Source organism: Bombus bifarius, unplaced genomic scaffold (assembly GCF_011952205.1).
Source record: "Bombus bifarius isolate JDL3187 unplaced genomic scaffold, Bbif_JDL3187 scf7180000008286, whole genome shotgun sequence".
NCBI classification, from domain to species: domain Eukaryota; kingdom Metazoa; phylum Arthropoda; class Insecta; order Hymenoptera; family Apidae; genus Bombus; species Bombus bifarius.
This window is the reverse complement of record NW_022884569.1, coordinates 27857-40815: the sequence shown is the minus strand read 5'-3', so window position 1 is coordinate 40815 and position 12959 is coordinate 27857. Positions and strand designations below refer to the sequence as shown.

At 36.7% G+C, this 12959-nt stretch overlaps 1 protein-coding gene across 1 annotated transcript; it reads left to right on the top strand.

Annotated features, from left to right (window-relative positions):
* Positions 1 to 468: 468 nt before the first annotated feature.
* LOC117212194 (microsomal glutathione S-transferase 1-like) lies at positions 469 to 1183 on the top strand. The gene is made up of 2 exons (XM_033456755.1): positions 469 to 728; positions 821 to 1183. The coding sequence occupies exons 1-2, from the start codon at positions 600 to 602 to the stop codon at positions 1142 to 1144; spliced, it is 453 nt and encodes a 150-aa protein (XP_033312646.1). The 5' UTR covers positions 469 to 599; the 3' UTR covers positions 1145 to 1183.
* Positions 1184 to 12959: the final 11776 nt, after the last annotated feature.

Here is a 12959-nt window from a genome sequence, read left to right as displayed (position 1 = left end):
GCTACTTATACATACTTATTTGTCGCTCAAATCCTTCGTGCTAAAGGCAGTGCTGACTATATATTTTTGTATTCGTAGTAACAGCAAGCACCAATCAGAGAGAACCATCGTGTAACGTATTCTCATTGGATAACGTTGGACAAGAATACAAAAATCCAGTGTATATGAAATCTATATACTACATGCTATATGACTAATGCATATATGAATAGTCAAATCACGTATTTGAATTTAATTGAAAAGTATAATACATATTACATAGCATAAGAAAGATACAGGACATATCTATGAATTGTTAATATTCAAATAAGAATAAATATGAAAACACATTTCAATAGATATTGTTATCGTTTCTCACTCGTATTAGTTTTGTAAAATCATCTAGAAAAACATGTTTATACATGATGACATTAGCTTTTTTTTTATACGCATCCCCACTTTGCACATACATTTTAACATGTAACGCTAATACCATGAATAGTCTCATCAGAATCCTTGTACGCAGCATACGTTCTAACGCAATTCGCAAGACACAATTTATGCAACGTACTTTATCGAATTAATCTACACGGAATTATACATAATATACGACATTTATAATGACCACCTTAAACACAAGTCTTGTAGACCCTGAACTTTTCAAAATTTTTGCATTTTGGGGAAGTGTACTTGCTTTAAAATTACTCGCGATGGCACCATTAACGGCACGCTTCAGATTTAAGAATTTGGTACGTATACACTTCATTAACTTGCAATACAAAATTATCCATATTTATATCGTATGCGAAAACAGAAAATATAATTTTTATATCTATTTCAGGCATTTGCAAACATCGAGGATACAAAAACGTTAAAAGGATCAAAAGTTAATACCAATGATCCCGAAGTTGAACGCGTACGCAGAGCACATTTAAATGATTTGGAAAATATACTTATATGGTATATTGTTACATTCGCTTGGTTGACCACAGGACCTTCTACATGGTTAGCTTCAATGTTAATTAGGGCTTTTGTAATTGCTAGATTTGTTCACACAGTGGTATATGCTATTTTCCCAAAACAACCTCATAGAGCACTAGCCTTTTTTGTAGGTTTTGGCATTACTGCATATCAAGCATTTAGTACTCTGTTATACTATTTGTAATTTCAATGTTAAGATTTCATTTTTGTTTTGATATATTCTTTATTAAGAATATTGGATATTATTCTATATTGTTTATTAATGCTGTAGTTACTAATAAAATATATCAAGAAATTCTATTGATTAGATTATTTGATACTTTATCCATATCAAAAGAACCTATCTATTTCCTTCATTTTTTATTGTCACACTAACTTCAAAATAAATTGCAGATAACTAATATCATACATATCATAATGAAAAAGACTTTCATTTCATAGAATGATGATATATAACGCTTAATACTTTTGTAACATAGTTTGTCATTTTTGATTTATAAAACAGGATTATATTTTATGTATAATACATTGTTACAACAAATCTTATTAATATAGATGTTAGTCAATGGAAATATTTGAATAAAATTCTCGAGTGTTTAATAATTTGACAAGTTAAACAGGACATATCTAATTCTACAATATGTCCAGCTTGTTGAATATTTAGAAAAGATTAGTCTAATTTATTAAATGAAAATAATATGATTAAATACCATGATTATCTTTAGAATGTACTCTAAATGCACTGGATCTTTTATTTCTGGTTTGGATACATATTCTTCGAGTAGAGAAATATTCTTTAGAAATATAGGACGTATAGTATTTGAACACAGGTTCTTTTAAGGACATTATAATATCAGGAGGTTAAATAGGTATGTTGATTTGTTCATGAATGTGTTATGATAAAGTATAGAAGGGAGAAGTAGGAGAAATATAATTATAATTCAATATACCGTGATCTTATTGATTTGTTTTTACAAGTAGAGCGAAAGAACAGTGACTTTTGTGAGTTCCAACAATTATATCCCATCGTTAGAAAACTATATCTTTTATTCTATATTATGATATAGCGTTATATTGCAAACTGAACATATGAACAAATGATAACACATGAAGTACTTAATATTATAAGTATAATATTTATAATCATTTGTGAAATTGCTCAAACTCAGTTTGAATCGGCTCAAAGTCAACTCAATTAATGTGTTGAATAAAAACTAAAAAATATAGTGTAAAAGTTAGTCAATATACAAAGCATAAAATGAATATAATAAACATATAAATATTAGTTTAATATAAAGTTACTTATAGTGAAATCGACGATGTAAGTATTTAGTTATGTAGAAAATTTATATAAGGAAAAATCAAATGCTAGTGTTAATTTATTCCTTCTGCTTACCTATTTATAATATCTATATATGTAATGTATGCAATATGTAAATTTAAAAATCATAGAAATCCTACAGATCAAGATCAAATGTGGAATATTACTATGTTCCGTAAAGGAATCAGGAATTGTATTAGTAATACCTACTTATATATGTAAATATCAGCAACTTTATTATAATTACTTCTTTCATTTTTTATATTATAAATAAGCTATTCTATCAAATTCATTCCAAATTATGTCTTTTATTGCTATTAAAAGAAAACAATCATACTTCTACTTGTGATAAAACAGACATATTGCACAAAATACAAAAAGAACAATTTTTATATTTTTTAATAGTATTGGTCCAAAATTTTAAAAGTTCATATTCTCTATTTTACTTTTTTCACAGGTTAAGTACATATATTTTTAATATAAATGTACAGAAATGGATATAAAATTAAAGAATGTGATAATTTTTTCATTTATTAAACTGTAAAAATGATCAAGACGCACTTACCATGTTCTGTTTTTATTGGTTATATTTTATCAAAAATCATTTTTGGTCCGTATATTGCCGCGTTTATAATCTACGTAATAGAAACGATATGCGCATGGGCAAAGGTTGTTATGCGCGGTCGTCATGACGACGTTGTCTCGACGGCAATGGGCGCGGGAACGTCAGACGTCGCGATGTATCTGTGAGGTGCGAACCGCCGTCGGTGCAACGGCGTCCCGCCGTTACCGAATGTGTGCCAAACGTTCGTTCGGTTTCGTCGGAAAACAATGCGTTATCTCATTCCATACCTCCAGACGATTAGCGCTACGACACCTCAATTGGACAGTGATCGAGGAACCACTGTCATCTTCCCTCAAGACGATGATCGATATGTTGTGTAGAAACGCTACTAGGAAAATATAACTGAAAGGTGAGTGTTAATTTAACTTTTCAAACTTATCGAAATTTTCTTATCAATATTTATCAATATTCTTATAATATTTTTAATGAAAATTATGTAGTTATTTGAAAGTGGAAAAAAGATGAAAAATTATGAAGTATCGTTTGAAAAGTTATATCGTTTATATTGGTTACATTTGAATACACGATATTTTAGATTCGTGAACAGCTTTTTATCTTAGAACATTTCAACTATTTAACTCGTATGCAAAATAGAAGAAAGATCGTACGTTAAGCGAAGAACATAAAGTAAATTCTTTTCTCCCTTTGATCCGATGTAATACAGATGCCTTTGTGCATGGCACATGAAATCGGACGTGGGTCGTCTTTGATCTGTCTTCCAGAAAGCGCAATTTCTACAGTCTTCTAGTTTCTTGAAATTTGATTCGTACAAAACTAGAAAATATCTTTACTTACATAATTACTCGTTCGGGCGTAATGAAAAATTACTATTTAACATTTGAAATTTAAATTTTGCACTGAGAGGTTATAAGACTTACACAACGCTAATGATGCTACCATACAGCCGACAGCGGTGTAATAACGGTTGCCGCTTTACAGGGGCTCTACACATGATCCGATTTCCTCATATATAAGAGTAGCATTTCCTTTGAAGACCTTAACGTGCACGAAAGCATCGATCAATTAACGCAATTAATTATTCTTCAAAAAAACAAAAGTGGAAATAGAAACGGAGTCATTCATATTTAAACGGTAATCTATCGTGCTTATACATATATCCTCTATTACATCGTGCCTCGAATATAAGGGTGCATTCATGCGACAATTGTGATCGATTTTCATCGCATTTACTTCTACCATTCGCATTCCGAGCGTATGTGGATCGCGATATGGTCTGTTCTTTCAGTACCGCGTTCATGTACTTTCTATTGTTTCATCAATACTCTCTCTCTGGTAACCGCATCTGCAACGCTAGAGAGATATACGAGTATATGTGTATCCGTCCGCGTGGATGCGTCCTTGTATAAGCACGATCCCCGTTGTTCCGTTGATCTCGATAAAACTCTATGCGAAGAAGATAGAGCTCGCGTGTGAGGGCACTCGAGCAATATGTAGGCTAGCAGGCCGATTCCTTGCAATGGCTTTCCGAAAAATGTTAATATTGGCGAGCGGTCAATATGATTATCCGTTTAAGCGTGCATGGTACGCGGCTGATTACAAAGCGGTGGCGTATTGACCCCGTAGTTTCTGTTCCCGAGATAAGGGGTCCCTTACGTGCGTGCCAATGCCGCCTGTGGTTTGCTCCGCGCGCGGTTATCGATAGCTCCCGACAGTTTTCCGTATCATATGGTCTCATCTTATGCCTGAACCATCGAACAAAATTACATCGTATCCGCTGTCATGCACCAATTCATCCCCTGACCATGATTCAATTCGTCGCAAAATTAATATCAAGATCGTAATTACATTTCTATTGATATCAACACCGTCGCAGGTGACTGTCACCTTTTGTGACAACGAAATCTGCCTTGATACATATTTCTGCAGCACAAAGGTATATTATTAATCAACGTCATGCACACTTTTCGATCAATTATGTACCGTGTTTACTATTTGCTTCTCGCCGTGTTTGCATCAAGTGTCCTAATTCTGGGTTCCCTTTTCACTCGGCATGACAATGACGCTTTGAATTGGGTCTGGGCAGTCTGGTTTCTCAAGTACACGAAAAAGATGATTAATTGCGTCGCGTCGCGCGTATATGGTACGATCTTACTTGTAAATGCAGATTGACAACCACTGTATAAGTCTGTAATTTAGTGTCATGGTCGTATACAGAGAAACGCGATCTGTCGTCTACTTACGTACGCGTACGGCTGGCTACGTACTCGTATCTCCGTGGTTCTTACCAACACTCTCGAATATTTATCGCGGTATTAAGAATTGTCCGCGAAGAGACTTTACCCTTGCCATGAGTAAACCGAACGAAACAGTCCATGACATCATATGCATTCTGTATATGCATTCGTATCATCCCCCTACCATCTCATTCGAGACGAGATGTGAAATTGGTATGTCCGCTTATGGGCTGTTTGCCGTGAACGCAACGAGAGACGACGCCTCTTCTTGCCCCTTTTTTCGTTATGCTTCCGATGCCGCGGGACCATCAGCTTCCTTTAACGTAAATCAATGCGATACATGGATGTGTCCTCGTTTCGTGCATCCTTATTCATTATCGTGGGATTAAAGCGATCAGTGTGTTCGAGCGTACTCATTTTTATGGTCGGTTCGCTGATGAAATTACCATCAAATTTTTCATTATACGCTCGGAAACTGCTAGTTAAACCGCTTCACGATCTTTTCATTCGGTATAATGTAATTTCGTTTGGCTTCGTTGATCACATTATTACACGTTCTTCACGCTGCACTTTAATATTTATATCGAAACACTGTTCGCTATCATGTAACTGTTACTTCGATAAAACTGATCCTTTCAGAATAACCTGCTCTGCAGCTTCTAAAAGGGCCTGTCGCGCAATATGTTTTTTCATAACTGAACTAAAATTTGACATTGACGGTAATTTCACCGAGAATAGGAAATTTACTGAAAATTAAATATGAGAAAGTATCGCGTACATCGTGCAGGCATAGAATTTATACAACAATATGCGGCAATAGCTTTGGTGACTTCATGAGAGTGACGTATTTTACGTATTCAACGGTAACCATGCGTGACCGTGCATTCGTTTCGCTTTGTGCGATACTGATGAGAACAGGGTCAAAGTGCGTTATAAGAATAATGTTCCGGCCAAGAACTTTTGAATTGGTACGTTGTTAGAAACCATCATTATTTTCTGGAAAATATCCATTGTCCATTGAATTAGGACCATACATAGAAATGCTATTTCTGTAATGTCATACAAAGCACACGAGAAACTAATATTAGACGCTGTAGTTATCTAAAAATTCAACGTGCCAATACATTCTCAATCCATAGATTCGTGATTATCATCTGAACTAGAATACTACAAAAATATCGAGAAATAAAAGGACTAGCAAAGAAGATCATGGTTTTCTTGTCCGTGAAAATATTTGCAAAATCCTAATTCAAACGATGCAGCAACATCTACTAATGCTTCATAAATTTCAAGTGTATTGAGCTTTTGGAAACTAGGAAGATCTCTTAAAACAGACAGAAGACGAGATTTTCATTCGAGAAAAATTCGAAAGAGGTATTTTAATTATCCACGAATGCGTTATTTTCCGAGAGAGGGCCGATACGTCGAGATCTTGAGGACGATAGAATGGCGCGCAGGGGTCGTTGTAGAGTACATCGCTTCGTCTTAGAAGCGGAATTACAAAAGTTTCCCTTTTAACGTTAATTAATAAGAGAACGCGCTGTACCGTGCTTCATTATAGCGCTATCCATTATAAAAGGAGCCAGCCGGGGCCGTCTTTCAAGTTGGGCAAGCTTTCGATTCTCCCGAGAGGGACGTGGAAAAGGATAGCCTGATTTAAGCGAGGCGGTTGACTTTTTCTTCATATATACTTAACCCTGTTAACCATAAAGATCGACGGACGTCCGTGAGAAACGATCGATCTCGATCCATTACATGTAACATTGCGATACATTAGCAACTGAAAAGCGTTTCTGATCAAGGCGCATAACCGCGCCTTGGAATTCGATCGCGTCCTTCTTCTTAAGTAAATACGAATGGATCACGAGTGGATGCGAATTTACAAATAAATAGACCCCTTCGTTTTTGCAAAGTTTCACCTCGCTACCATATCAAGTATACTCATTCTTAACTCTTTCGACCCAATTTTTTTTCTATTCAGTTTTTATTCTTGTTTCTTTGAGAAAGTGGCAACGCTAAACTAGGGATGCTCGTAGGATAATTTTTTATGTTTGTCTAATGATTTTAACAATTAGAACACGCGAGTTTCGTAAATGCGTTTTATGTACAAATGATAATTTATAACAGCATATGTGATAACTAGTGAAATACGTTGTTATTAACGTTTTTTAACGACTAATTTAGGTTTATAGCCTGCTGGTTTTGTAAAGGTATAATATAAGTGTTATTTCTAATTACTAATTACCAATTCGTCACTAATTTGTACGTTCTACTAAAATTCACATAACATTACGACAAGTCGACCGAAGTGTCTAAACGTTTACAGCTTAATTATCACGGTCACTCAATTTCCATCGATATTAAAATGGAAAGAAACGACAACTATCATGCGTGAATAGCAAATGAGCAACGATTCAGAGAAATGACTCATAGTTCGATAGAAGTTCCAGGAATTCTCGTTTAGTCTGCCACTTCGAAGATGAAGACGAAGAATGCACGTATTGAAACAACATATACGTAAACGTAAACGTTTGTTCAATGGCGTTTCTATTCCGAACGTGGTAGTTCCTATGTAGTATACTTGTTGGTCTCCGGATGACGCGGTCGACCAGTTACTGGTTCGCCTACGGATTTCAACGCATTCACCAAATACGGAGCATCGAAGTTGGTTTCACGTAGCAGCGCTTGCACGGTTCCTACCCACGCCATGACCTGACGACACTTTTTACGGGAAACGCGTCGGGACGGGCGTGGTACTTTCGCTCCATAACCGAAATCGATCGTCGAGATCGAGATCAATCGTATGCACTTTGCGTCCTCTATTTTTTTCAGCAGCCCTATGCCGGTCAGAAATCGATGATGGATTCGCGGGACGACCGCAAAATATTTCCTTATTAGGACTTTACGACTTTTCTCCGAACCAGCCGTGTGTCATCCCATTGTTTGATCCGTTAAGGATCGTGCAATGAAATAATTCGCGAAAGTTGCGAGAACGTACGAATGATATTGTAAAAGGCAAATAGAGTAACGTATTGTTTTATCCGGATAAAAAGCGCGTTAAAATAATAGTAGGTTGTTTGGGAAAATCGTAGCGAAAGTTAAGACACACTTTTAACAAGAATTAGATATTTGCTATTTATGATGATTTCACGAAATTTCTCTTGAAAAATGTTTCGCCCTTGTCGATAATGAATCCCTTCAAACAGCTCGTTCAAGCTTCGAAAATACATACCTCGTTTCTTGCCTACGTCTTTCGAAACAGTTTTGTAAAGATCGCAATAAATAATAAGGAAACTATAGTATTATTTGACGAATGAATAATATGTACATGGAACGTGTATAATCATAATGTTAAGCTTCGAAATTGTATTATACAGGGTGGTTGGTAACTGGTGGTACAAACGGAAAGGGGGTAATTCTACGCGAAAAAAGAAGTCGAAAATATAGAATAAAAATTTTTCGTTTGAGGCTTTGTTTTCGAGAAAATCGACTTTGAATTTTCGCTCGATACGCGTGCGGTACGTTATAACGGATCTCACTGTAGATCGTTGTCTCGATGGAAAAATTAAAAAAAAAGAAAAAATTAAAAAAATAATTTTTATTCTATATTTTCGACTTCTTTTTTCGCGTAGAATCACCCCCTTTCCGCTTGTACCGCCAATTACCAACCACCCTGTATAATTTAAATGAATTGAAATCAATTACGAAGGGAATATGGCATTGGCGCAACATTGGTGTTTAATGGGTTAAACAACTTGTAAAAATAGTTCTAATTCTTTGATCGATTTAAAATTGCTGTTTTCGCTAAACGTATCTCGACGTGTTGCGTATAGGCGCATATTAAATATGCATCCGAGCGAAAAGTCGAAGGAAAAGCGTTAAAGGCCATCAGACTAAAGAAAGAGCGTGCTTCCTCTATATCGTATGCGATACTACCTACGTAATGATTCAACGTCGATTTAGTGATCCTATCGAAGTAAAATATCGCGTGTCTCGGATTCGAAGGTCGTTGGATCGCGATCAATACGACATCAAAGTTACGCGTACATCTATCCTTTCGACGTTCCTGCTTAACGTCGCATTTCCTGTTGCATCATAGGGTTATTTATTTTAACCAAGGACAAACAGATTCTTACTCGGTTTGTGTAATACTTAATAACAAATCAGACAATGATGTCGCGTTTAAAGAAAGCTCATCGACGATGTAACGTCACTCTGAGGTACGTGGAAATTGTCTTTATGCAAGAGCGTTATTTATCCATTAACGGATAGTATGAAAAGGCTTTAGCGTACAAGAAGTTGGTCATAGTTGAAATCGTTATAGGAAGACAAAATAAAAAATATTAGTTTCTTTCGTTTTATAAGAAAATAATAGACGCACAATGTTTTTTGTTTTATACTAGTTATAAAATTTTGTTTTTATATTTATTTTTTATATTGTACTTATGAATTTTTGTTTTATATTAGTTATAGAATTAATAGTCAATAAAATAATATAAAACAGAAATTGTTGCTCATCTATTATCACCTTATGAGATGAAAGAAACATTTCGAACAACCTAATAGATTCCGGTAACCAGTGTTTCTAAATATTTCGAAACGATTAAAATAAGATATGAAATAAGATCGACTAAAAAGTGTTGAATAACGCGTAAATAATATTATAAAATAAAAGACACGCTTTTATCGTGCTTCTATTACAACGTGATACTTTTTAAACTTTAAATATTATAATCCACAGGCGAAATATATAAATTTCAATCGTGTAACGATCAGAATGTTCATGAATTGAACTAACAAAACGAAATTCTTTAGACAGCAGAGTACAGCGTCTTAAAACGTTTATGCTAGTTAATAAATGATAAATTATAGGGAGTCAACGAGTTGGGGACGTTCAAAGGATAGTTTGGAGATTTCGAGTCTGGCGGAAACGCGGCATTGACATTGGCGATAAGTCTCCCAGGGCAGACCAATTCCGTGCGATAAATTTCAGTGTTACCGCACCTCCATTTGTATCACAGGGCAATCTAACAATAATTCCTTCAACTCTGCTAGCTTGTTAACGACATCGTCAGCGGTGCAATCAGCCACTATATCTGCGATAGTGCACGCGAAAATAATGGCCATTGCTGAACCAGTCCGACACCTCCAAGGGGAACGCCGCGATCGCGGCTCTCCACGGCCTACGTCATCGCCTGGTTTACATCGAGACATCACGAAGGACCGGTTTCTCCGAGCTATCCCCTTCTGCTCTGCCTCTCCTCCAGACACGTTCATTTCGTATTCGTGCTTATTCGCGACCGATCTTATTTCTTCAGAAAACGAACATATCGTATCGCGAACGATAATGCACATAATTTCTCTTTCGTCACTATCATCGTACGTAATTGCATTGCTGAGTGCGGAAAGTTCAAAGCTCGTTGACGAGGCGGTTTATCGAGAGAAACGTGCGCATCCAGATCGAATGAAGATGTAAACGTGGACGACATATTTGTCCGTTTCTTAATTATGGGTTATGGTAGTGTAATTAAATTTCACTTAGAGGGAAAGCTCGTTATCGTCGTGACATGAATGCGTTGAAGCGGTTAGAGAGCTTTAGAAAATGTAATTAGATAGTTACGTAGAGTTCGTAAGAATTAGAACACCTGCTGCTTTCATACGAAACGCGATGATTAGTATAAGGTATTATGGATGAATGAACGAACCTCGCGTTCATGCAAGTTTCAGTCCTAATATACGCTATCGCATACGAGCACCTGGACACTTTGGTCGATTTGTAGGGACAGTACACGAACGTTATATTAATAACAAACTAATAGCTAAAAGTAATATGGATCTCCTTAATAGAATCAACAAATAATAGGTTTTAATTATTTGTATAATCACTGACAAACTGTACGGTATAATTCGATACGTATCATAGAGATTTTTTAAATATTACTATAATACTTAAACAAACGATCGTAGTCTTCTCTTATCTGATCCGTATCTTAGAAACTAAGTAGTCCAAGAGACAAAGAACCTACAGACACAGCTCGTGTAATCATCATACGAGTACAAATTTCTTTCTTCAACAACGGGCTTATTCAAAGTCGTAATCGCTATATGCTTATAAACAAGAACATCGTCGTCTCTTTCTCTCTGTCTGTGACACGTTGCTCGAAAGAACAGCTACAGATTCCCGTGTATACCGAATCATAGTGGAAGAGGCGAACGTGTTCCGGCGAACACGCTCGGCAACGCGAGGGGGCGAAAATTGCATTTGTACCTGTAACGCGACGCGTGTATGTGGTATCGTCGTCGACGTAATCTCTTACGATGGAAAGCGAAAAGAGTAAATGTCGGCTACGCTTCGGTTGCAATATCTTTCGCCGTGAAAGAAGCTAAAGCCGTACACGCGCGGCCACACACGTGAATAAAGTCGCGTCCAAAGAGAGTTTTGTTCCTGTACGTGTTTCGCCTAATGCGCCACGTCAGCCTCCGAATGAAAGAGAAAACCGTACGTGCTTTTACAGCGAGCGAACGCGACGCGTAAAAATAGAGGGTGTGCGTTTACGGGCTTTATTCGCCGCGAACGAAACAGAGCGGCTGTTTCGGTCGACGGGCCTCCATAAAATTGTTGTAAGACGGTCCAGCGCTGGTAAATATCGTACGTACGTGTACAGACTGAACAGACTATGGAATTTAGCGATCGGAACGCGAAGACGTTTCATATTTATCATTCTATATGGAGAAAGTCCACAGAAAAGGTTTGGCTAGCTAGAACTGTCGTTACACAATAGGATGAACTTGTAGCATGAACGAATCGACCAATGCATCGGTGCGCGTATTTGTGGCGCTAGATAAGTATGCGTATCGAATGACGAGAACACGGACAACTTCTTGCACCTGGATGCGAATTTTACGGCATTGGATTGTAAATGAAGTAGCGTGAGAGAAGCGGTGTGAGAGTTTATGTAATGATCAAGAACTTTTGTGATAGAATATCGGTAATCAGCGAGATACGGTTGATAGATGATTATCGAAGATTCGGCGTACATAGCGTCACGTGGACGTTTAATGTATTAATTGGATCGTTCCTTAATTAGAAATTTTCTAGAATCACGAATCTAGAAGTATAATAAAAAAAAAAGAATCTTAGATACGTCGGTTTTAGTAACTCGTAAATGTAAATATGATATGATTCATTTTAATTTAAATGTAAAAAGGATAGGCGATTTCTAAATAAAAACATCGTCATATCTAACAAATATGCAATCTGAGCGATGAGTCAGCTCGTCTTCCGTGGTTTACAAATTAAGAATGCGAGAATATGAACTTATGTACTTTTAATAAAAACATTTTTCTTCGACAACAACTATCCTTTTACGAGTCAACGTTCCTACGTTAACGTCGATAGGAGCTAGAACGAATTTTACGATCAGTCAAAGCAGACTCATAATTTGAAGTAGACAAATAACCGTAGAGCGTAACGAAACGTAGATAGACACGCTCGCGCTGCAGGCGGTTATACAATATTGTTGATACAGTATGTGTACTCTTCTAACGAATGCACATAAGCACGTGTATGTACGTGGTGTATTAGCAAAGTCGTTTTTAGTCGTCTGGCGACGTTGACAGAAACGGGAAACATTCTGCTTCTTGGTAAAAATGCCTCAGCAGAATGAACGATTCGAGGTGAGATTTTTCGTGCAGCGAAACGCAAAACGGAGGAAAAGACGGCGAGAGAGCGTTTGGAGGTGGATTATCCTTAAAGAGGATCGGGCAAAAGCGAAGCGGGCGAAGAAGAACGAGGACAAGACCCGGTTTGGGAAGAAGAAGAAGAGAGGAAGAGTTGTATCTCGCCAACTCACTCGAG

Excerpts from the sequence above, each read along its gene's own strand:
- LOC117212194 (XM_033456755.1), top strand. The coding sequence starts at position 600 with ATGACCACCTTAAACACAAGTCTTGTAGACCCTGAACTTTTCAAAATT. Across the intron at positions 729-820 it reads GCTTCAGATTTAAGAATTTG|GCATTTGCAAACATCGAGGA; the intron begins GTACGTATACAC and ends TATCTATTTCAG.